At 38.7% G+C, this 26,279-nt stretch overlaps 1 protein-coding gene across 1 annotated transcript in view; it reads left to right on the top strand.

Moving 5' to 3' along the window:
* The window catches only part of piezo1 (piezo type mechanosensitive ion channel component 1 (Er blood group)), a 91,142-nt gene that overhangs the window by 43,186 nt on the left and 21,677 nt on the right, over positions 1–26,279 (top strand). Inside the window, 21 exon segments of the mRNA XM_062430204.1 lie at positions 341–557; positions 1,533–1,746; positions 5,879–6,056; positions 6,825–6,896; positions 7,151–7,214; positions 7,930–8,033; positions 8,169–8,248; positions 8,513–8,693; positions 9,107–9,212; positions 9,765–9,946; positions 10,486–10,634; positions 11,228–11,386; positions 12,839–12,945; positions 13,441–13,607; positions 15,899–16,075; positions 17,961–18,086; positions 18,527–18,727; positions 18,901–19,105; positions 20,213–20,317; positions 21,341–21,497; positions 24,524–24,767. Coding sequence (XP_062286188.1) covers positions 341–557; positions 1,533–1,746; positions 5,879–6,056; positions 6,825–6,896; positions 7,151–7,214; positions 7,930–8,033; positions 8,169–8,248; positions 8,513–8,693; positions 9,107–9,212; positions 9,765–9,946; positions 10,486–10,634; positions 11,228–11,386; positions 12,839–12,945; positions 13,441–13,607; positions 15,899–16,075; positions 17,961–18,086; positions 18,527–18,727; positions 18,901–19,105; positions 20,213–20,317; positions 21,341–21,497; positions 24,524–24,767 — 3,195 coding nt within the window.

Here is a 26,279-nt window from a genome sequence, read left to right on the forward strand (position 1 = left end):
TTATGGAAACAATAGTATCCCAGTTCTCTCTGTTGTATGTATTTCAGTCGTTTTTAACACTGGAACATAAGAAATGATCCACTTTATCCAGAATGTCTATCAATGTCATAATCATTGATGTGATGACATATTAGACTGCTATTAATAGACACTTGAATGCCTATGACAGAGTTTTACCAGTAAGGAGCTCAAAATGTTTCACTGATCTACATAGAAATGTATTTACATGCAGTCATTGCACCTACACTTTCTGGAACTGCAGAAAAACATACAGAATTTTAATTAAACATGTGACAATCACTGTTTTAAAAAAAAAATGTTTTCCTTCTTATCATCTCAGCTAGAAGATGATCCACCAGACAAAACTACAGAAGATGAAGAGGAGGCAGCGTCAGGAGATGAAGATGAAGAAGAGAGGTCATCACCTGGTGACCCTGATGAAGAAGTTTCAACAGCAACCAAAGCCAAGCAGCTGGCCGAGCGTCTGAAGGCCACTGCCCGGAGAGCTCTGAGGGACCTGGGGAGAATCCTGGCCATCAGCCTGCTGGCTTTAGCTGGTAGGAACTATATAACATACCTATACCATTTCACAAAGAAAACATTCTTGCAATTCTTTCAAATACTGTTAACTGGTGATATGCCACCTCTAAATTTAGATTACTTAATTTAATTTAGTGGTCAATCCAGTCTTTAGATGTTTGGCCTCAATGAATCTCCAGATGTTCTTATTAGTGCTTCCACCATGATTTATGATAGACCACTACCACAGATTCATGACAAATGAGTGATGGAAAGATTTGTATTTGTATCAGATTCATTTCCTTCCTGCACAGAGGAGTTGATGTACAGATTCTTCAGGAGATACTCTGTCAGCCGTCAGGCAACAAAACTGAAGAATATCTTTTCATTGACACTGAGCAGCGAGATGGTACCAAACTGCTTAATGTTCATTGAGTTCTCATTCAGAAAACCTTCCTTCAACCTCCTCCATACCTCAGTATCTTAAACAGTCTGTGTATGGGTTTGGGACATCTCTTATGGTGTCCCAAACACCATTTTATCAAATGTTGCAGTTTCATGTCTCAGCTGCATGATTTACTGCCCTGTGGATCTTGGTGGAGGTGTACTGGCCCTTGGTACCACCCTGCTCCACTGTACCAAACCTCTCATTAACAAGGCTGATGATCATGATTGTCATTATATGAAGTCTCCTGTCAGCCTTCATTTGGATTTGATTGTGACATACATATTTATCTCTAATAATCTCTAATAATAATATGGAACACAATGCCATTTGCCATCTTTAACTGTAATGTCACCTTGTTGTTTTTACATTGACAATTGTCACATACACACAAGAAATGTCCAATTATAATAAAACAAAACCTACTAATAAGGCTGTGTGAACAAAGCCTTATTTGCTTTTATCCATTTAAAACAAATACTACATTTTTAAGAATACAAGTTGCTTGTCTTTGTATTAGTAATGTGTACATATTAACTGTCTGCCTCTGATATCTTTTTCTTCCCAGGCATCACACAGCCCTCGGCCTTCTCAGCCATCTACTTCCTGCTTTTCATTGGCGTGTGCACATGGTGGGCATATCACCTTCCCATCAGTCACCTGGGTTTTAATGCACTGTGTGTGATGGTGGGCTTCTTCACTGCTGGTCACATGGTTTGTCTGTACCTATACCAGTGTCTGCTGGCCCAGGCCCTGTTCCCCCCACACAGTCTGTGGGCCAGGTAAGAAACCTTGTTTTTTATTATCTCCAGTGGTTTACTCACTCACTCACTCACTCACTCACTCACTCACTCACTCACTCACTCACTCACTCACTCACTCACTCACTCACTCACTCACTCACTCACTCACTCACTCACTCACTCACTCACTCACTCACTCACTTCTTTGTTTCCACATGATAAGGCTCCTGGAATTAATCTTAGCACAGATTGAATAGCTGTAATCTAAGCAATCTATCACATACAACACCACTATGACACATTGTTGGGAGTGGTTATAGATGCAGCAGAGCATACTTCTGACTACACCCAACCATAACCTTGAGTCATACTGGTTTTAATCAGAGGTGAAGTACACCTGAAACGTTTAAACCCAAGAGTGCAGTGAAAGACTGCATTTCAGCTTGCTGTGAAGTTATTTTTTTAATTGATGATTAAGAGCTTTTTCAAGTGAATGCAGAATTTGGACATGTGTATAGAACATCACATTGCAATGACTTTAAAAAACTCTGAAATCTTCCTGTCACCATTACTTTACAAGCAAAATCCAGTCAAATATTCTGGCTCAGACATGATGCAAGCTTCAGTTATAGCAAGTCTTGACTGTTCTTGACAGGTTTTTCACTCAAATTTGGACATATCTTGCATATCATACCAGATATAGATTTAAGAGTAGTTATCCTGACATTAGTTATTACTACAAGAATAAATGTCACATATATCAATTAAACACCAAACCATAGTAAAATTACATTCCAATGTAATGACTTGAAATTCTAAATAGGTTTTCTGAGATTTTAAGCAAAGTTTGTGCAGAAATTGGAGGGAATTAGTCTTGCAGTCTGTGTTACTTGGATTTATGGCAGAAGCATGAACCAGGGAATGCTCTGAAGCATGACTTAATGGAAGAGGTCGTCCAAAAACAGGTTTGTGTGGATTGTCAGATTTGTTCTCCTCCCCACACCAACATTCTGTGGGTTCCCTTCAATATATAGGGAGGATGGCAGAGTGTTGGTTTCAGGGAGAGCAGGGAGAAGCAGGCCATGTGTGCTACATATATGTCATCAAGCATCTTTCTGCTCTGCATGGACTTAATAAGAGGCCAATTTGTTATTGCACAGCTCCGAAGAGTCAAAAACATAATTTGTGGAGCACCTGTGAGATATAATTAGTTTCACAATAATGGAAGTGTGAATAGTGAATACATCTTAAGAGTCTACAGGCATCATTTACTTAAACATAGTGATGCTTTGGCAGCTTTTATAGCTTTCAACTATGCTCACACTGAAAACACTAGCATTTGTTCTCTACCCTTGTTTACCATATTAAGGCCATGTTATGGTTGCCACATGTGTATGGACAGCTGTGGACGTTCTGCACATATTACAATCAGGAGCCTGCGTAAACAGAGGTGTTCCAAACATGGATTCGAGAAAACAAGGTGACAAGTTCAGAATAAATAATCTGTGTGTCACCACTTAATGAGAATAGGACCAAGGTTAGGGAATACAGAATATACATACAATACACAAAACAAGCATCCAGTTTGTTTCATTTGAATGTATGCTCTTGGGAACTGGAAATTCTGTAATAAATTCCATAACAATCCATTTAATATTTGTTGAGATATTTTACTCACCACAAACACTAACCTCATGGTGGTGCTACAAGTAACACTTGTGACCATCCATACAAAATGTTATGGCAATCCATCTAATACTTGTTGAGATATTTTAGTTTGGACCAAAGTGGTGGACCAACTGGCCGATAGACCGACATTGTCATCTATAGAAATATACCACATGCATGACTAAAAATGGCTGCACCTGGATGAGCAGGTTGTTTCTTCGTTACATTTTTCGTTGCTATGTAACCTAGAAATGATGCTTTACTTCCACCATGCTGCTTGCTGTCTTCATAGTGGGGTAGATGACAGATGGTATTTCTATGGCTGTTCAAAGGTAATATCCCTTCCTCTCAAGAAGCGCCTACTCTCTATTAATAGTCTGCTTGCAATGTGTGGAATCTGTGGAGAAGGAACATGAGAAAATGTGTCAGTAGAGTGACGAAAAGATGGAAATGGAAAGTGACTCTCTGAGTTTAAGCAGAGGAACGAGAGCAGAGTGAGATTTCTGGCCTGGTATGTGTGGAATGACTGGCTACCTTATCACCAAAATTGTAAAAAAGGCGTGTAAGCAGTGCATTGTTTCACTATGACGATGATGTCATCACCAGATTACATCACCTAGCCAGAGTGATACTTACCAATCAGCACAGTGTGTGTATGTATGTGCCATTCTTTATTTATATACCTCAGTACACAAGTGCAGACCTATAAATTGAACCTTTGGATGTTCATGTTTTGGTTTTTTTTTTAGTATTAAGTACTGTGCACCATTTAGGTCACAACTGCAGCAGAGAGTCTGGTAATTAAAAAGTAACAATATTATGTCTTTTAACTTATGGTTAGTTTAAGATGACAATACAATTTGAATGAGGACTTGGTTTATTTGAAGCCGGACTGACATTATATTGATTAAGCCCAAATGTAACCCCACATTGCTCATCCTTAAATCATTTTAAAATGTGGAATGACTTTATTTGTTAGAATGGTAAACGATCTGGCTGATAGACAACCAATTGGATTTCTGGTAAGTCTGACATTTTGCACAGATATCTTGCAGTTTAGGCAGTTCCTTGATTGGATTTCCAACATGGCTGCTGTCAACAGATGTGTTATAAACTGTTGTCAGCTATCTTTGGAGTAGTGGGACTATTTTACATGCTGACTGAGAGTGATGTGATAGAAAAACTGAACTTTGCCGTAGAACAGATCATGTTGTAGCTCAATTGCACACAGTGTTGTTGCCTTACTCTAAAGGAGACGAACAACCCAACCAGGGCTTCCTTGCTTACTTTACATTACATACACTTGAATATATTCCATTATACAGGGTGCATAGGGACTTAATGCAACATTTGTCATATAATTAAGAACTGTTTTAACTGTGTTAAGCCTTTATTCCAAATCCATTTTTAGCTTTGCCTCTCATACATTGCTGCTGAATGGTCCTGTCAGATGTGTAACTATCTTGTTACAGTGTTCACCACAGGCCTTTTCAGAGTTGAACTTCAGACTTCTTATTAATGAAAAACAAATGAAAAATATGTGTAGATATTTGAGGAATAAGCCATAAATTCTATAGTTTTGAGCATAGTTAAGGCAGTACAGTTGTCATTAGCTGGGTGTTACAATTCACACATGATAAAATAATTAGTATCAGTTTTAGTGTTAAAATTTGTTGGAATAATAGAATATTATACTTTATATTTGCATGTATAACATTATTTAAATGTCCATTACTTGTTTGCATTTTCAATACATTGTAATTGATCACTTATAATCTAGTTTTCAGATCTTTGGTAAAAGCATTCAAATATTTGCTAAGATAAACTCACAGGTGCTCCACAAACATGAGTTTCTAAATATTATGCTAACATCTTTTTAATTCAAAGGGTAGCCAAATATCTAGCTTTGAATCTTCCACATGAGCAGTGTTAACTGCTGTATAGCATAGTTTTCTCTAAGATGGATGAATTCCTATTATTATTGTTAGCAGCAGTCGAACAATTAATTTTCCCGATGGTCTGGCAAATAACTGTGCTCTGCATAGTGTTGTGTTCCGGCATGTGGATATGTTCGACCCTTGTCCTTGTTTGAGAACATTCCGAACTTGGCCAGTAAGAGTCTCTATCTTAGTGGGTGAAAGATGGAGGCTGGTCGTTCTATTGCTCTAACTTCTATACTCAAAAACAAACAGATGATTTTCTCTGGGCAGTATATTTAGGGTGTCATATATTGTGAATGTGTCATCTGAGACACTTCCCCAAGATCATGGTGTGGAATGTTGATTCCATCTGACACTTTGACTGTCCAGGCTTATTATTTATTTCAACTTCCGTCTAAGCCTAATATTCCGACTGACCCGCATAACACTGGCCATTACAAATATTCATGAGCATTCCAGTGGTTAACACCCCCCCCCCCCCCCCTCCCAACACACACACACACACACACACACATACACACACACACACACACATTTATTTCTATCTCTTTCTTCCCGACCAGGCTCTTTGGTCTGAAGGACATCATCATACCAGGAAACTGCTCCTCGCCCTATGACCTCAACTTAAATGCTGATCATGACTGGCCGGTTTATGTCAACCCAGGAATACTGTTCTTCCTCTACATTACCATAACAACTGTTCTCAAGACAGGATGTCATGGAACACCTCACCAGGTATCTGTTACTTCTATCTCTGTTCATTGTCTTTGTTAGTATTGGCAGAAATGTGAAGATTCTTAATCTTGTTTATTTGCTCTTTGATCTGAATTTCAAAATGACTACTTGTCAAAGTGAGGTGAAAAAAAGTACAGTTAAGGTGTTGGCCTTAATATTGAAGAATGTCAAGCAATACTCCATCATTACCTGCCACAGCATTTCTGGTGAACCTTTCTACGCCTCTAACATCTCCCACACTGGACTGCCGGGCAGATACTCTTCTACTAAACCAAAACTTCTTCTGACTTTGCTGTCATCACTATTTCAGCATACACTCTGATCCAGGATCTGCATCTGATTATGTCTTAGGAAATAGTAAACTTCAACTTTCATAAGAATGAATACTATACGTAGAATTATACTATACAATTTTCCATTCTTTCCAGGTGACAGTTTATTTATTTGAAATCTTTGTCAGAGACTTCTGTGTGTGTGTGTGTGTGTGTGTGTGTGTGTGTGTGTGTGTGTGTGTCTGCTGGCTATCCAAGCCTGAGCGAGAAATTCATGATGGAAGCCTGCAGCTCTGCCCATCTCACCGCTCTGTGTAGCACCATAAACCACAGCTGGTCACTGGCAGGGCAAGGAGGCATTTGAGGATTTAAAATGGAACAAAAATTTGACATAATGATGGATGTGGTTTTTTCTTTTCTTTTCTTTTAAATGTCAGTTTGGATATGTGTTTTTTGGATGTTTTTTTTTTTTTTTCTCAGGTGTTGTATTTGTGTTGACCAGGTTGAAGAGGAGCAGCTGGAGAAAAGGGAGGAATCAAAGGAGGAGATGGTGGAGTTAAGGACATGGAATCAACAGAAAGATAACTGTGATGATGACACACAGGTAATACTCATAACTATATCAGCTACTCATTTAGGTTCAATCTATACATATTAACAGACCCTTTGCCCAAGACTGATATATTATATTGATGTTCAACATTGAAAACAGATCAGGTATCATTTCTTAATTAAACTATAGTCCCATGTCCACTTTATATAAATCATTGAATGTCTATATGTTAATGTAGTTGTGTGTATGTTCTCTTGCTGTTCCAGCTAATTCTTCTATCTATGGGAACAGAGAGTAGCAGAGGAGGACCTGTAGCTGAAGAGAGTCAAACAGACCTGGGTATGAAATGCTCCGTTTTTCTTTTTTTTATGTAACGAAAACAGCATGGACTAAATCCACAATAGAACTGCAGGGTTTAGACCACTAAACCTTTGCTAATGAGACTAAAAGATAGAGGGTAATTCTCAAAGCTGAATCTTTAGTCGAGCCTGATCTCTCAGAAATACGTGACGGGGGCACGACTTCTCAACACTGAATTTAGTGATGGGGACACGTAATGTGTCAAATGTATGCGTCCCCATCACGGAAATAATACCAATGTAAAATCGATGGGAATCCTCTTTCGTGGTGGACACACGGATTCCCCGGTTCAACAACGTCACGTAGTGGGCGGTAATTAATACTGTGTACAACTACGCTATGTCAGATTTTCACCTACTTAAAAATAAGAAAATGTCCTGACAGTGCTAATGGAGCTCTGGACCCCACAATATGAAGCTGGAATTTCATTATGAATTATAATGGTATTGTTTTATTGGAATTCATCAGTGATGGTGTACACAATGTAGTCTAAATCTGTCAGTAAGAAAATACAACATTAATGGGAGATAATGTTTTTCCCCTTAAATTTCCCCCCCTTAAAATCAAATACAGGATGTATTGTTATCAATCATGGGTGGTATGTAAATACATTTGAAATATGAATATAAATTATAGTCCTTCTCATTATTCTATGTAATGTTCTGTATACTGACATGGTTGTTATTTTTGGCAGGTGTTAGTGGAGCTCCCAGTGGCCAACAGAGCGAAAGTCCATTTTTCCTGCTGGGAAGGGTGGTCATGCAACAGAGCTATGTCTGTGCCCTCATTGCAATGATGGTAAATATTATTGATTTTATATGGTAGAGTTAAGAAATGACCTACAATAACAGCAAACCAAAACAATAAGCACATTATGCATCATACAGAGTGGGATTGTTCCTGTTCTTATGTGCTGTTTTCTATGTTTCTCAGGTTTGGAGCATCACATACCACAGCTGGCTGACCTTTGTGCTGCTTCTGTGGGCTTGTCTCATTTGGATCCTACGGGCCAGGTACTGTTTACACCTGTAGCTGTGCAAGAGCCAATCAGGAATCTGATAAACAACCTGATTATCTTTAAATGTGAATATAAGAATTCATCACTACAGGTATCGCTTGTGTTATGTTATGTCAGTGTCTCGCCATCATTTGTGTGGAACTGAATGAACTAAACAAATACACGTCTGAAGTTATAAAGATATTAGATAGATTGAACTCACACTGATGTGTTGTTTGAGGATGTAGACCTATGTTCAGTCATCTGTCTCTTTTTGCAGACGGCATGCAGCCACACTGTGTTCTCCGTTCATCCTGCTCTACGGCCTGGCTCTGTGTTGTCTGCAGTACATCTGGGCCATGGAGCTTCAACCTGAACTTCCCACCACTGTGGGAACCATGAGCCTCAGACAGCTGGGACTAGATAGAGCACAGTACCCCTGCCTAAGACTAGGAGCTATGGTAAGATGACATGATAGATAATGGGCGACTTTATGATGATGAAGTTAAACTTGTGAAACTTTATGATATTCTGCATCATACTTAACAGTAAACATAGCAGTTCCTCATTGATTATTGGCTTGTTGGAAGCTGAGCTTATCTATAAAGTTTATATGGCAGGCTCATCTCTCTACAGTATCACAGTCATATTTCATGCATTATATATTATATCCACACAGCACCAGTCACTGATCTTTTGTTAAGCTGACATTAACCTATTAGCCTCTTAGACTTTCAGACCATCACAAAATATCGTGATCAGCCCAGCAGGTTTTTTATTGTGCCAGCTCATTTAAATGCATTTACAGTAATTCAAAGTTATGTTTCCCCTGTGGTTATTTTTGTCCCTGTTTTTCCTGTGTGTCCCTTTCCAGCTTCTGTTCACTTTAACCTTTTGGCTGTTGGTACGTCAGTCAGTGAAGGAAAACTTCAGCAGGAAGAGGAAAATGACCATACAACTACAGGAAGTCACTACAGGAGGTCAGAGCTCTTTCATACATGCACGTGTGCACACACACACACATATTTTTTCAAAAATGTTTTATCATAATTTAGCTGAACTGATTGTTTTAGATTTCTTTCAGAAGTATAATGAGTATAGAATAACAATAGAATCATCAGTATTTAGTATTCAGGTTTTTAAAAGTTGAATTCCAAATTGAATCAATATTCTCAAGGACAACAATCTGAACTTCTTCATCAGGTCATGATTTCCTTTGGGATGAATGTTGGTTTCCTGAGACCATGTCCTGCCACTAGTGGTATTTTTACTGTCTAAAAACTGAACATCCTCTCCAGAGGATTAACCCTTTCACTTTTTAAAACTCCACCATCAGGTGAAACTGCCAGCTTTGTACACAAACACTTTCTACGAATGACAGATTTAATCTTTTGAATACTGGTTTCTATCTTTGTTTACAGTCCTACAGTCTAGCATGTACAGTATTTTATTGGTGACTTTTTCTTTTCTTTTGTACCATCACCATCCAACTCCTATCCTTTCCTCCCTCTCTAACCTCTTGTCTTTGTCAGAAGATGGGGCAGCTAATGAATCAGTGCTGAAGGTTCTGGGAGGAATGGTGATGAGCTGCTATGCCAAATACTGGATCTACGTGTGTGGAGGGATGTTCATCATGGTCTCCTTTGCTGGAAAACTAGTTGGATACAAGATCATCTACATGCTGCTGTTCTTACTCTGCCTGTGTCTCTATCAGGTAGGAACACGGCTACTGATTCAGGTTCTCTCTGCTCTACTTCTGTGAACTCTGTGGCGTGCCCCGACACATTTAATGTGCACATAAGCACTGAAGTTTCTGAGGTTTATTTTGCAACAGTTTGACAATGCACAACATCATTCCAATAGAGACTGCAGATGGCTGTAAAGAGAGTTATCAGAGTGAAGGAAAGGCTGTCAGTGTAGGATTCCTGTGAATGACAGATGCAGGGAAGAATCATTCATTCATCTTTATTCAGTCTAGCATTAGTGCCATAACCAGAATAAAAGTGATTTTCTTCTGTGTGATTACATGTCAGCTGGTCAAAAACATAACATTTAAATAAAAAGATGAGCAAAACATGAATAAACCAACATGAGACTCAGTGTTCTGTGTTCATTTTTAAAGAAGGGTAAAATATTTAGACATTTTTCTTTGTGTTACTTGGTATTTGTGTTGTGACAATTTTGTTCAACATTTTCTAAAGACTTAATATATAACTCATATTAATTCTAATAAGTGACGGTTATATTTTCCAGGTGTACTACCCTCTGTGGAGGCGTCTGTTGAAGCTCTTTTGGTGGCTTGTTGTGGCCTACACCATGCTGGTGCTGATCTCCATATACACTTACCAGTTTGAAGACTTCCCTGGATACTGGAGAAACTTCACTGGTTTCACAGAAGAACAGTATGTTTATTTATTTTATTTTATTTATTTTACAAGAGCTTAAGACTGCTGTCATTATTTGTGTCCATGTGTAGTTTGTGATTTATATATCAAATAGAACATTCAGTAATATTTACATTTAAACATGACTCTGCCTAAAAAACCATGTAGTGGCCATGTGACCATGTAACCATGCCATTACATGTAACCATGCTAGAAATGATAGAAAGTGGTGTTAAATACACTTTTACCATTGACCAGTTTATTAAGTACAACTGTACAATGTAATGTAATGTAATGTGATGTAATCCAGAACTTCAGTGTAAGTTCTGTTTGTTCTGGAGCCACAGTACATAGTTCTAAATACATGTTCAGCGTATATTAAACTGCATCTGCTCTACTACTGCAGCTCAGTAGCTCTCACCGGTGAGGAAAACATATGCATGGGTTATAACTGCATAGCTGGATTAACCCAAGACTCAATGCAAAAGTAAACTGTTGGGTCCCTATGTGTCTTCAGTGTGCTAATTAAACATGTTCATTTAGGGGTATGCAACATATAAGTGTAAAGCTGATATAATGAAGGTTTAATCATGCCCTCCTGTCATCTTTAGGCTGGCAGCGATTGGTCTGGAGACGTTTGCCCTGTCTGAACTCTTCAGTAGTATTCTGATCCCTGGCTTCTTCCTGCTGGCCTGTATTCTGCAGCTGCACTACTTCCACAAACCCTTCATGAGAATCACTGACCTGGAGCATGTTACACCTATACACAGGTAACAACGTTGTGTACAATGTAGTTAAATGTAGTTAGATAAAAGTGAAAAAGTAGGTCAGCTAAAATGGACTCAAGGGTTGGAGGTGTTTAAAGAACAAATGTCACATGATGATATTATAGGATAAACTATCTATCTATCTGTCTATCTATCTATCTATCTATCTATCTATCTATCTATCTATCTATCTATCTATCTATCTATCTATCTATCTATCTATCTATCTATCTATCTATCTATCTATCTATCTATCTATCTATCTATCTATCTATCTGTCTGTCTGTCTATCTATCTATCTATCTATCTATCTATCTATCTATCTATCTATCTATCTATCTATCTATCTATCTATCTATCTATCTATCTATCTATCTATCTATCTATCTATCTATCTATCTATCTATCTATCTATCTATCTATGCATGATTTACAGTTAAATACTCCTTATTTAACTCTTTACACAGCCCCTCAGTTCAGCTTCTTTTTAAGACCCTCCTCCTGATGAGCCCACTCTGTTCTGATTGGCCAGCTTCCAGAAGCTGTATCTTGGGAGACTTCTTATGGCTCCAGAGTATGATTTCAGTACTTTTACCAGTACTTTACTCAAAATATCAACTTCTAAAATACATACAGAAATGTACAAGCCAGAAATGAATCTGACATATGAGTGTAGACAAAACGTAGAAACATATTTTGCTACCAGTGCTACAGAACAGATATCTGTTTATGGGCATGTTCAACAAGCAGATGTTGCAAAAAACATTTCAGGGAGCATTTCTGCATACTTAACCTTACATTTTGGAACTTTGACCATGTTTAACATCCAACATCATAACAGTACATAAATAACAGAAAATCACAAAGAGCACAATATGCCCCCTTTACACTTATGTTCTCCTTCTTCTTCCTCTGAATATAAAAACATTGTTCATGTTCCTGCTGAAAAATGAAAAATATGGCGTGAGTGAGTGAACCCAAATATACCTGATGATGTTTCCCTAAAAACACTAAGGCTAATTTTCATCCCATTACAGCAAATTGACATAATTTAAGTGTGATGGAGTGGAGGACATGCAGAAATGACCTCCACATTACATTAGTCTCAGTGTTTCCTTTAGATTCCCAAGAAAAGTTATATGTCCAAAACAGGCACTGCATTTTCCCTCTTACCTCAGGAAATATTTACCTTCTAATTATGAAATGAATCATACAGAGGTCACATGATACATTTCATCAACCTATCTTGAAATTTGAAATAGTTTAAAATGTATTCATTTAGTTTTGTATTTATTTGACAAGTCACTTTTTTCCTTTCCTGACCAAATTGTTAATGTATTATTGAGTCACCATATCTCTGCTTTTTGTGACGGTGTTTCCCATCATCATGTTTTACCTTCGGAATTCTGTCGTTTTTTTAATATGCAATTAAACTAACGAGCATTCTGCCTCCAGGAAGAAAAACGGTGAGAAGACTGAGCTGACTGGCTCTAGTAATGTGGCTGTGAACTCTGGAGAGGAAGACCTGGTGACAAACACAGATGATGAATCTGAGGATGAAGGTAAAAAAAACAACACATTTTCACAATGAAATGATTACTTATTGACACATGTATTAGTAATCATTTCATTATTTATTATTACAGACTACTTACTGACACCGATTTTAAGCAAGTGCTATGTGAAATGGGAAAATAATAGTAGTTTTAATCTTTAAATCCACACTGATGGTGTTTTTTGAAGTCTGTGGTGTTATTAATAGATCTCATAGAAAATAAACTTCTACACCAAATCCTGCTGTGTGTCTGAAGTATAATACCCATTGGCAGTCATATAAAGCTTTGATGGGGAAGAAAAAACATTGATAAATAACAATAACATCTCGTAACAGTGAGAAAAAGAAATTAAGCTTTAGATGAGTTTTATTCTTGTTATTCATCTCACCTTTGTGGTCTTAAGTCTTGCATGTTCCTATGCAGGTCCAGTCCAGATTGAAACAGTTTCATAAGCTCTCTTTTCTCTCTTTGTTAATCCATCTCCTCTCTTCTCTCTCTCAGTGGAGTTGATGCCCAGTAAATGGGGTCTGGTGATGGACAGGTTACTGGTTCTGTCCAGAAGGTTCTCTGACAATCTCACCAAGGTTCAAGTGTTTCTCTGGAGGCTTCTGGAGCTCCATATACTAAAGATGGTGTCCTTCTTCGCTGTGTGGGTTGCACTTGAGGAGGTAAATGAAAGCAGTGAGACAAAAAACATCATTTAAAACTGCACAATAATTAGATTCCAGCATTTAAACCACTGATGTGTTAGTCACAGTATGAATGAATTGTATTTTAAACATGAAAATAAATAGAATTTAATTCAATTTCGACAAGAATTTTTACAACCCTGGTCTGTCACAGTGATAGATGATAATCACCTGAATAAACAATAGTTGATTTAGAAGATTGATTCTTTTTATGTTCTTGGATTCTTGAAGCGGTCTAATAGCTATGAATCAGTACATGATCATTTCATTTACCTTGCTATTTGTTTTATAGCAGACACATAGACAGTGACTTTCCAAACTACAGCATCTTAGCAGCTTAGCACCAGAAAACAGAGTTGCACTCTAAGAAATGCTAGTTTGTACAAGGCATCATCCAACATTGACAATGCCAACACTGAGTCAGACTTAAGTCTGAGAGCAAACACCTACACAAGAATATTAATGTGAACATGCTATAGGCACAAAACTGTAGAATCCTGAAGAACAGCATTAAGAAAAGTGCTGAATATGCACCTTTCACTGTAATAAATGGGACACCATGAATCTACTAATGTTCCATTCATGTTCAGAACAGCAATATTTTGGTGTTCGCCAAAAAAAAATGGAATGATCAGCATATATATATATGATGTTTAACATGTAGCTCTTTAATAGGGTTGGGTACCGACCGAGGTCAGTACCGAGTATCGGTTCACGTCAAATCAAACGGTGGCAAATTTCGGTACATTCACACGCATCATTCTGAGGGAACGCAGGAGCTGGGCGCATTCCTGAGTGGAATGTTATGTCCCTTTAACACTAGAACCGTTTGAGTTATTATAATGTTAATAACTCAGTTTAGATAAAAGTCATACAGAAAGCAGTTCCCTTACTACACATTATTATCAACTATGGTAAGCTTTTCCATTTCGCAGGGGTGTTTTTTCTCTATGATTGGCGCGTCTGTTATATTTTCCATCTGCTATTGTTTCCATTTGATATTTCATTATAATACGTGGGACCTATCTGATTAGAGATGCTTTCATTCAGTGCCAAGCTTTCCAACAGTGCTAACACCAGCAGCTGCTGACCTGAGATAGCCTCACCATCTCCAGATGCAGGTTGAATGGGGTTATATTAGAGAAGGGGGAACACATATCGACGGGGGAACAGACTCCGACATAACACCGGTATTTTGGCACTTGACATTGCAATGGTGTTAGCTTCTACACATACAGATGAAAAACCTACTAGTCTAATCGACCTGCCAGCAGCTGCCACAGCAACTGCAGTGAGCTGTCAAATAACCCAACCTTCTAGAGCAAAGGTGTCAAACTCATTTTCATTCAAGGGCCACATACAGACCAATTTGATCTCATGTGGGCCGGATCATTAAAATGATGGAAGGAAGGAAGGAAGGAAGGAAATAAGAAGGGAAGGAAAAAAAACAGGCAAAAGGAAGGAGGGAAGAAAGGTAGGACAGACAGACAGTGAAGGACGGACAGACAGACGGAAGAAAGGAAAGAAGGAAGGACAGAGAGAAGGAAAGGAGGAAGGAAGGAAGAAATGGAGGAAGGACAGATGGAAGAAAGGAAGGAAGGAAGGACAGATGGAAGGAAGGACAGAAGGAAGAAAGGGAGGAAGCTACGAAGAAAGGAAAAAAGGAAGGTAGGAAGGACAGATGGAGGGAAGGAAAAGAACACAGGAAGGAAAGTGGGCCGGATTGCACCCCTTGGCGGGTAGGTTCTGGCCCGCGGGCTGCATGTTTGACACCTCTGTTCTAGAGGGTTGGGTCAAATTAACCCAACTGCTAGGTTAAAATAACCCATTAAAAAGAACTGCGACTATTAAAAGAATCTCAGACTATTAAGACTTGTAGGCTTGTTAGATTTACGATGTCATCAACTGTATAAATGTGATGTTACAGTAGATGGTGGTGTCTTCATTTTTTGGGGAAAAAATCCTTTCACTCGTAGGTCACAATTGTTTACAGTTGTTTACATCGCAATACATTCTGGGTAGTGGCGGTGTTATGTTGAAGTCGGTTCCCCCCTTCAATAATGTCCCCCTCCTTTCAGAACGGTGATTCTCATAGCACCACATCCACGGTTGGAGTTGGAGTAAAGTTATTGTTATGGTTACGGTTAGCTGGTCGGGGTAAAGGTTTAGGTTGAAAGCACACCAGAAGACGACTGGCACTCTTTAACATGTTGATGTTTGTAAGGATGCATTATCGCCTACATCTTGTCCTGTTTCTGTGTTTGTTGTAGCCATCTGTGATGAATCTGGTCCTGGTGGTGTTGTGGTCTCTTGCAATGCCATACGGTCGCTTCAGGCCCATGGCCTCCTGTCTGTCTACTGTCTGGGTGTGTGTCATCATAGTGTGTAAGATGCTGTACCAGCTCAGTGTTGTCAACCCTGCTGAGTACTCCAGCAACTGTACCATGGTAAGACATGCATACACTCACACATGCTGCATTGCCACATCTGTTACAAATATAGAAATTTGCTGCAAAATGAACCATTAACCAGGCTAACTAAAGGTGTTATGCCTGCTTTTCATAAGTCCCTGCCTTTTCACCATTATCTCTGACCATGGACTTGGTCGTTTTTAAATAAAGATTTGTAGTTTTTACATTCCTCAGGAGTCAGTATGTGCTTGAAACAACAGTACCAGCACACACATGTATTATCTAGCTCTGCACATCATTGTTTTCAGTCAGGTCACAGTGATCTGACCTCCCATCCAGCCCCTCTGGTTATGGTTATGATTATATGTTTTGATTAGTACCATATTGTTAATGTATTCATCCAATCAACATATTCCACAGTGATCCTGCAGTGAAACTAAGCTATTAAATACCTGCACATACCAGCTGAGGAAGTTGGCTGGCTCTTGTAGTATTGCAGTAGCATACAGTAATGTGTTGAATCTAACCACTCTGTGTCTACAATTAAGATTGTTTACAAGGCAACAGGTTCATTTTTCCATGCTCTTGCTGAAAAATTTTTAGTCTCTACAGCCTTCCTTGTACGGGAACATTTCACCTCAAAGTGGAAATTCTAATGTGCCACTCAGTAACAAATACTGATAAAATTATGATGAACAAGAGGAAGTTATTTTCCTCTCTCACTGAAGCTGTGCCTTATTAAACAGTCCAACAACTAAACAACAACTATTTTTGACTACTAATAGTGTGAAATCAACAGAATAGGGGACTAGAAATTGAGCTCAAGTGAAAAGATTGAATGTTCAAGATGACCAAAATTCCACATTCGCTAATTTTTTAGTTGAAAAATGAAGCACTGAGTAGTTTTTTATTGCTTATTAATTCACCTAAAAGAGCTTGACACTCTAGTTTTTGGCAAATGTTACTGAAGCAAGAGGAAATAGTACATTTGTTAGGGTTTATTTTCAATGGCAGAGTAATCCACATTCTGGAAGCAGGACGGTGTATGTGTGATTGAGTCAAAATAAACTGCAGTGTGTGTGTGTTCATGGTAATGAAGTAACATGTCACCCAGTGCAACACTGTGACTCACTAATGTGTTTTTAAAAGTTTCTGTTACTTTGGTAAAAGTCACAGGCTTATGATCTCAATGATAATTCAGGCTAGAGCTGTTATATAGGCCCAACACATGGTATGATTTAACTGCATAGAAACCCACATATGTGAAATATCTTTATAAGATGTTTACATCTGGGTGAATATTTTCGTCATCTCTTTACTTAAGGAAGATTATTTTGACTTATGATTATTTAGATGTTAAATAAATGTTTTAATTTAAAATTCAAAAATTATAAGTTGTATTCTCCTTCACAACGTTTCTCCCAAACATTATCTCCTCAGCTACAATGACCTGTATTTGACACCAGTATGTGTTATTTTTGCTCCATCATTTGAGAGGTTGGCTTACAGCAGAAATTGACCATCTTGAATGATGTAACATGCTTGCTCAGCATTGAGAAATGCCAGTATATGTTGAGTTTCCTTAAACTTGTCTGTGGGAATGTTTTGAGTCGTTGGTATTGATCAGTAATCAATAAAATAATTGCAGTAACTCCTCCCAGTCGTGACTGTCGGATACAGGCATTGTCAAGACTGAAGTATTTCACAGTTTTTTAAAAGCAGTGTTGTTGCCAGTGGTGTACGGTACAGTTTTTTTCTTTGTAAGATTAAAAAGAAAAATGAACTAACTTGTGTAGCTTTAGCTGTTGTAGTAACCTGACACAGTCCAAGAGTAATGTGCTCAGGTTTTATGTGGGGGCTGGAATGATTAGGTGTTGACTGTCCAGCTAATGAATCTGTTTCTTTCCTCTTTTCTTCACAGCCTATAACAAATGAAACCAACCTGCTACGACAGGAAATGATGAACTCCTCTCTGTATAAGAACCCAGTGGATCCAGCCAAATGGTTTGGCATTAGGAAAGACGCCACTGTCCTGGGTTACAGCAAGGTATATTCAACATACAGTGAAAAGATGGAGACTGTCAAGTTAACTCAGTAAGGATGCTCTGTATCAGGCTTTTTAAAGGGTCAGTTCTCCAACTGCAGATAGCTTTTCTTGTATTTGTCCAGATCTCTGGTGCCACCACACTGTTTCTGGAGAGAGACATTGCTGTTTTTTTCCAAAAACTAGATAAATAAAACTAGAACTATCTGCATAACTAAATACCGATAAAGGAACATGAAGATTTAGTTTTGATTTGGGTGATCCTACCCTATGATGTCTGCACCAACTTTTGGTTCTTGACAGATTTCAGTACCCACTGGTACAGACACAGTTAAGTCAGTATGCATTAAGTATTAAGATTCCATATCCAGCCCTTAAATATTTTGTTTTCCTTTATATGCTGAGTGCGTATTAATTCATGTTTTTTTTTTTTTTTTTTTCAGAACCATTTAATAGTGCTGATGTTGTTGGTGTTTGAGGCGACAGTGTATCGACACCAGGCTCACCACTACCGTCAGCTCCAACGATCTCCCCCAACCATCCCTGCTCTGTTCCCTGCTGCCACCAGGGACACACTAGACCAGGGTTTAATACCCTGCCTCAAGTACCTGCTCAACTACACCTTCTACAAGTTTGGATTAGAGGTAGCTGGGATAGATCACGTCATCTAATGAAGAAAGAAACACTGAACAAGAGAACTGAGCTTTTCTGTTGTATCATTTTTAGATAAACATGATATGATATAAGTGTGATTTAACTGTTTTAAAATCACATTCTTTATTTCATTTTTTTCTCTTCCTTCTTCCTCCTTTTAAAGATTTGCTTTCTGATGACTGTGAATGTGATTGGCCAGCGGATGAACTTCCCGGTGATAATCCATGGCTGTTGGTTGGTAGCCATCGTGGTGAGGCGCCGGCGGGCAGCTATTGCCAAGATCTGGCCAAAATATTGTCTCTTCCTGTCCGTCTTCATGATCTACCAGTATATACTGTGTGTGGGCATGCCACCTGCTCTCTGTATAGGTGAGTCCTGATATGAACTTATGTTCAACTGGATGACAATAGGATGATTTTAAAGATAAAAATATCTTAAAGCTTCCCTATCCGCACTATCTAAAAACAGTAACATACTGTAACATTTTACTGAATAAACAGGAAGTGCTTTCACAGTGATGGCATAATAAAACTACAAGTATGTCTTTTCTGAAGTTTGACTGGAATGATTTGTTTCATATAGTGGATCACTATATTTAGGGCGGCTGTGGCTCAGGAGGTGGAGCGGTCGTCCACCAATTGGAAGATTGGCGGTTCGATTCCCGGCTCCTCCAGTCCACATGTCGATGTGTCATTGGGCAAGACACTTAACCCCAAATTGCTCCCGTTGCTGTGCCAACGGTGTATGAATGTGTATGAATGATTAGCTTCCCCTGATGTGCAGGTTGGCACCCTGCGTGGTAGCTCCTGCCATCAGTGTATGAATGTGTGTGAATGGGGTGAATGAAATGTATTGTAAAAGCGCTTTGAGTGGTCGAAAAGACTAGAAAGGCGCTATATAAGTACAGGCCATTTACCATTTACCATCACATTCTTAATGAAAATGAAACAATTTAACTACATTGTGAAGAGATGAACATCTTAATATTTTAACCAAAATAGGACATGATGAAATACATTGACTGGCTTAAAGAGTAGGCTGGGTTTTGGCTCTATATTTTTGATGTCAGACAAGAGTTGATTCAACAATCAAGTTATTTTTCAGAACATAAGTAGTGGTGCTTTGTATTGGACTGCAAAGCATCAAATAGTTTAGTCCACCCAATTTATACCACGGTAGAGACAAAATAATAGAAACACCTCACACCTCACACTTGAAGCCAATAAGTATTTCATTCACTTTCACAGTGTGAGTATGGTTTATGTAGCCATGCACATGAACATGTCAAGGAAATTGAATATAGGTCAAAGCCCACATAGCATCATATGGCACTCTGCTGAAGGTGAACTTTTGTAGAAATTAAATACATTGTAAAGTAAACTATATTACTATTATTCCACTAAATAGTGTGTGGATACCATACCTATGTCTGCCTATTACCTATCTGTATTTCCTGTGTCTCTGTTGTCCTCTAGACTACCCATGGAGATGGAAGACTACAGTTTTGATGAACTCGGCTCTCATTAAATGGATCTATCTGCCAGACTTCTACACTGTGCCTAACTCCAAAAACCTCATAGGTGAGTTTATGTGTCACTGGGTCTAAGTGTACATCAGTATGTCTTGTCAGTGTATTCTCCAGGGAGGGTTGACCTGACAACAACTGGACTTGGTTGAAGATACTTGAAAATCTTTTCATCCCTTCCCAGGAGATTTAACAAACATTCACACTTGGCCTCAGGTGACTCTTAATGACAGCTGTTACAGCTGGCATCGCTAATGAACCAAGTGGTATCTATGACCCTGATAATGATGGACAGAGATTAAATGCCTTAGACTCTCCACCACTCAGAACTAAATAAGCCCCTTGGATAAGAGGCAAAACGTTTTCAAGTATCTTCACCCAAATCCAGTCCATTCATCCATCCATCCATCCATTCCTTCATTTAGCTGAAGGAGCAGAACAAATCAGTGTTTGTCAGATGTCATGCAGCATACGGCAAATTATCAAGTGGAGGCTCTGTTGAAATATCATTTCTAATTTCTCCTGTCGTACAAGTTTATACAGTTTATTAGTAAGAAGCCTGTTTGTTTTAAGAACTCCTAACATTTTAATTTGCTGTTTAATTTATTGGATTATGCTGAAACATTATGCTGAATTTACTATTAAAGCAATAACAGTGTAGGTCATTTTTTCCGCCCATGTGTGTTTACCCAACCTGTAATAGTGACAGACCTTTCTTTGTGCCAGTCATGCTCTGAGCTTATTACTGGAGGTTTTGTGCAAATGTTTATTGAAACAAGAAGCAAATGTTTCATAAACAGCTGTCTAACTGTCTAATGTGTATAAACTAATGTGAGCAATGGGACAGGTGTGACACTGTCCTGTCAGTGAACCAGACCTCCTGTACTTTCAGCTGTTTTATTAGCCTTTATTTCATCCAGTGTCCCATGAGTTTAACCCATAATTCTGTCTCAGCACTAGTGTCAGTCCTATCAGGCAGCAGTGTCCCAGGCTTATGATAACTGTGATGATGATGATGATGATGATGATGATGATGATGATGATGATGATGATGATGATGATGATGATGTGTCCATAGCGGACTTTGTGCTGCTGATGTGTGCGTCCCAGCAGTGGAAGGTGTTTGAGAACGAGCAGATAGAGGAGTGGATGGTAGTGGCAGGAGAAAACACAGACGACCCTGAACCAATGGACGGTCGGTTGTTTAACCCTGCGCCCAACTTCATCAACTGCAGGTAAATACTGTGCAACAGTAGCTGTATTTACACTACTTCTGAGAGACAAATCTTTCGCGTTCAGAAACATTTTTTGATATGGATCTCAAGCACGGCTTACGCATGCTTACATGCTGTGGTAAGAGTATTGTCTCATTTTCAGTTACTGGAGCTAATGTGTCACTTTCTCTGTGTTACTGGTAGCATTTCTGCATCTCAACACAGTTCATTTTGCTATATTCTTCACTGCCTGCAGCTAATTACCTGCTGTACATTTAACATTACACTAGCTCTGCTCAAGCACTCCTATCTGTCTCCTTCTTTTTGTGACTTTTGGCCCAATCCAAAAAGATAGTGGATTGTGTCTACTAATAACACTATAACACTGTGAATTGCGCAGCATTTGCACCTGCAATCTGCTCCATTTTAAGGTCCTATCCACAAAGGTTTTGCACTAATGATATACCAGCAAAAATACATCCATAACGTTTTACAGCTAATTTTAATCTGTAAACGGAGTGGTTTCCAGTGTTTCAGGCTTTGGTCCACATTTCAGCACACAGATTGAACCATAATGAAAACTGCAGAGAGCACAAAAGCCTCAAATTGCACATCTTTAACCCTCCTGTTGTCCTGTTGAAGAAAGGAAGGAAGGAAGGAAAAGGAGGGAGAAAGGAAAAGAGGAAAGAAGGAAGGGAGGAAGGTAAGGGGGAGGAAAGAAAGAGAGAAGGAGGGAGGGAGGAAATAAGGAAGGGAGGAAGGAAAGGAAAGGAAAGGAAAGGAAAGGAAAAGAAAGGAAGGAAGAAAGGGGGATGGAGGAAGGAAATAAATAAGTGAGGAAAGAGAGAGGAAGGAAAGAAAGAGAGAAGGAGGAAGGGAGGAAGGACAGACGGAAGGAAGGGAGGAAAGAAGGAACAATCAGAACAGACGGGGTCAATTTGACCCGGGAGGACGACACAAAGGTTAATTAGCAACAATGCACAGACACACACAGAGCTTAATAATAAACCAACGTTCATGTATTTCGCTTTTTTACTATAACACAATCTACTAAAATGTCAAATGTCAGAATACAGCTAATAATGTGACTCAGGCAGGTCTGAAACATGTTAGATTAATGTCTGACTCTTACAATAATGTTCTTCAGATGTCACTGAATGTATCAGGGACTTTGGAGAAACATCAGTACTGATGGTCTGTTTGTTGGCCACAGCTGGCTGAGTGTCACAGCTGGCTGCAGCATCATTCAGCAGCTGAAATGATAAGTGTGTCTCCAAACTTAGAAAGAGGCTGTGTGCATTTCTGCAGCAGCAGTAACTTCATTAACAATGGATCAGTCAGGATCTGAAAGTAATTCATGTTCAGTGTTCTGCTGCACATCTACACGGGTCAGCTGTTACAACCACATTCAGGTTTATATGCTGGGATTGTTTGTAATAAAGCAGAACTTATAGATGAACCCTGAGCTCCATCAGAGCTGTCAGGACGTTTTTATTTTTAAGTAGCTGAAATTATTTTAAGAAGCCCAATGACTAACTGAATGTATACTGCATGCAACAGTGCATACTTTGTGAGGGCAGCTGCAGTACATACTAAAAGAGTAAAAGTAAAAGGATACAATTTGGAATGCAGCATCAGATTTCCTGAGACACCGGCTGAGGAGATGGAGTTGCAGCCATTTTCAACTCTAGCCTATTAATCAACCCTAGACTTAAACTAAATTATAACTCATTCAAAAGCTCTTAATCCTTCACACTCAAACTAAAAAACTTTACAGTCAGTTCTATTTGTTGTAGTGTATCACCCTCCTGGCCTGTACATTATCTGAATTCTTAGTTTATATCATGTTTAGTTCTTACTACGGATAAGGTCATTATAGTAGGAGACTTCATGTTTATATACATGTGGACGTTGATAATGATAGCCTTAGCACTGCATTTGTCTCTTTATTAGACTCAATTAGCTTCTCTCAGAGGGTCAATAAATCCACTCACTGTCTTCCCATAAAATCCTATTTCATCAGACCATTAATAGCATTCCTATTACTGGACTATATGTCCTTTTACAAAATGCCTTCACTAAGTGTCTGTCTGATGGGGCTGTAGCTAAATTAGGAAGTGATACCATCAGCAATGAATTAAATGCAATACAACAGAGGACTCTTGTGCTAACTGTAGTCCCTCCCAATATCCTTATTATTATTATTATTATTATTATTATTATTATTATTATTATTATTATTATTATTACTGGATTATTGTAATTCATTATTATCAGGCTGGCTTAACAAGTCTCTAAAGAGTCCCCACCTGCTCCAATGTAATGACAAAAACAAGAATAAGAGATCCAGAATAGAATTTAAAATCCTTCTTCTCACCTACAAAGCTCTTAATGGTCAGGCTCCATCATATCTCACAGAGCTTATAGTACCTTATGTACCTACTAGAACACTTTGCTCCCGGAATGCAGGCCTACTTGTGGTTCCTAGAGTCTCCAAAAGTCAACTTCAATTATCAGGCTCCCCTGCGGTGAAACCATCTTCCAGTTTGGGTCAGGCAGACACCCTCTCTACATTTTTGATAAAGCTTATAGTTAGGGCCGGCCAGGCTTGTCCTGGACCAGCTCCTAGTTTATGCTGCTATATGCTTAGACTGCTGGGGGACTCCCATGATGCACTGAGCTCCTCTTTCCTCCTCCCTCTCTTCATCTGTAAGCATTTATGTACAATTAATGCATGTTACTAACTTGGCATCTTACCTGTAATTTTGTGCTTTCTTGTCTGGGAATCTATTATTATTAGTCATTTTGGCCACTTGTTAGTTATGTTTCTATTATTCTTATTGTTGTTATTGTTATTATTGTTGTTGCTGTCATTTTCTGTGTGTGTACCGTCTCCCTCTCTCTCTTTCTCTCTTAACCCAACTGGACAAGGCTATCTCTCTGTCTCCCTCGCTCTCTCTCTCTCTCTCTCTCTCTCTTGCTCACTTCTGAGAGTAAAAGTTGTTTGGAAGACATGTTTGGACGTTTGTTTCCCTGTCCTCTTCCAGGAGTTACCTGGACATGGCTAAAGTTCTGGTGTTTCGTCACCTCTTCTGGTTTGTGCTGTCAGTGGTCTTCATCACCGGGGCCACCAGGATCTCTGTGTTTGGGTTGGGCTACCTTCTAGCTTGCTTCTTTTTCCTGCTGTTTGGGACCAGGCTATTGGTCAAAAAATCCAGGACCCGTCTCGTCCTGTGGGACTGTCTCATCATCTATAATGTGGCAGTCATTATATCTAAAAACATGTTATCAGTAAGTATAAAGCTCATTATTTGGTGTTAGATTGCAACTTTTAGAGGCTTCTTGGTTCCTCAGACTTTTTAGTAACCTCTTTAGTAACCACCACGTTACTAAAGAGCCGCACATTTTGGATCATTTGTACAGTACTTACAAAGACAAACAGGGTGCATGTTATAACAATGGTTACTGAAGGTAAACACAGCAAACAAAATGGGCTAATCCTATTTTATTCCTGTATAAACTAAAAACTGGAAGATATAAATACATAAGTTTAAAAAAAAAAAAAACACACAAACAGTTAGGCAGGTTAGAAACAAGCCAATTGTTGATCCAGATAATCTAAAGAAATGAAGGACCTGAAATATGTGTAATAATCTCTCATTGCTCAGGAAACTGTGTGCACACTACTACAGTAAGTAGAGCTGAAGCAGGAAACTGTGATGGATGTTTACAACAGACAGTTTGGGTAAAGATTTTACTGTTCCTTTTTGTTTTTTCTCACCTGATGAGTTTGACTAACCTGGTGGTAAGATACACAGGCAGTAATAAATGTAACTACACATTAGAGCTGCAGTACCTACACACACACACACTATGTGGAAACAAGAACTGTGATTGGTCAGCTTTGGCTGTCTTGGCACATCTAACAGACATCTCCACTGCAAGCGCTTTGCTCACTGTGATGTCCGCTCTCTCACAGTGAATGTAAACAAGTTGACTGCACCGCAAGAGTCTTTTCTATTTGCAAAGACACACAGCATAATTACACAGATTACACCTTTTAAATCGATCAATAAATGAACCAGGCAAGCAATCTTAACATCAACTTGTTGAATATGGACAGCTGGTGCCTTACCGATATTGATTTACAACCTTCGACCCAAAATACTATTAATGCTGTTATATTTAATGTTTGTCTGTAACACAACTTGGAACGAATTACAGTATTATAACTTGTTTCAGTATTGAATAGTATAAGGGATAACAGCTTCAAAATGCAGTAATTATATTACAGTTACTAATCGCAGTAACGCCCCATTACTTTTATACTTGATAAATGGCAGGTTGATATCAGTGTGAGGTGACAGACTGCTCTAGAGGACAATACAAATTCCAAAGTTGTGTTGTAGCTTAACTGGCTTCCTACAAAGATACAGCTACACTCAGGAAGCATCTGACACTGGTGTCGTTTAGAGTTGGTGAATGTGTGAATTGTGCTGCAAACGTCTCATTTTCTATTTCTACGTGTTAAATACAAATGATGCGGTGTGTGTGTGTGTGTGTGTGTGTGTGTGTGTGTGTGTGTGTGTGTGTGTGTGTGCGTATGTATGTGTGTGTGTAGGATTCTGAGTTGTTTAAGCAGCTTTGAAAGAGATGACAGCTGAGTAACAGAAGTAACAAGTAATATAATGCGTTGCTTTAGCTGCAGACTAGTATGTAAAACAATATGATTACTTTTCAAAATGAGTATTATGTTATCAGTAATTAATTACAATGTATGTCCAACATTGGTTATATAAAGGG

The sequence above is a fragment of the Scomber scombrus genome, chromosome 12, assembly GCF_963691925.1.
Source record: "Scomber scombrus chromosome 12, fScoSco1.1, whole genome shotgun sequence".
Taxonomy (NCBI): Eukaryota; Metazoa; Chordata; class Actinopteri; order Scombriformes; family Scombridae; genus Scomber; species Scomber scombrus.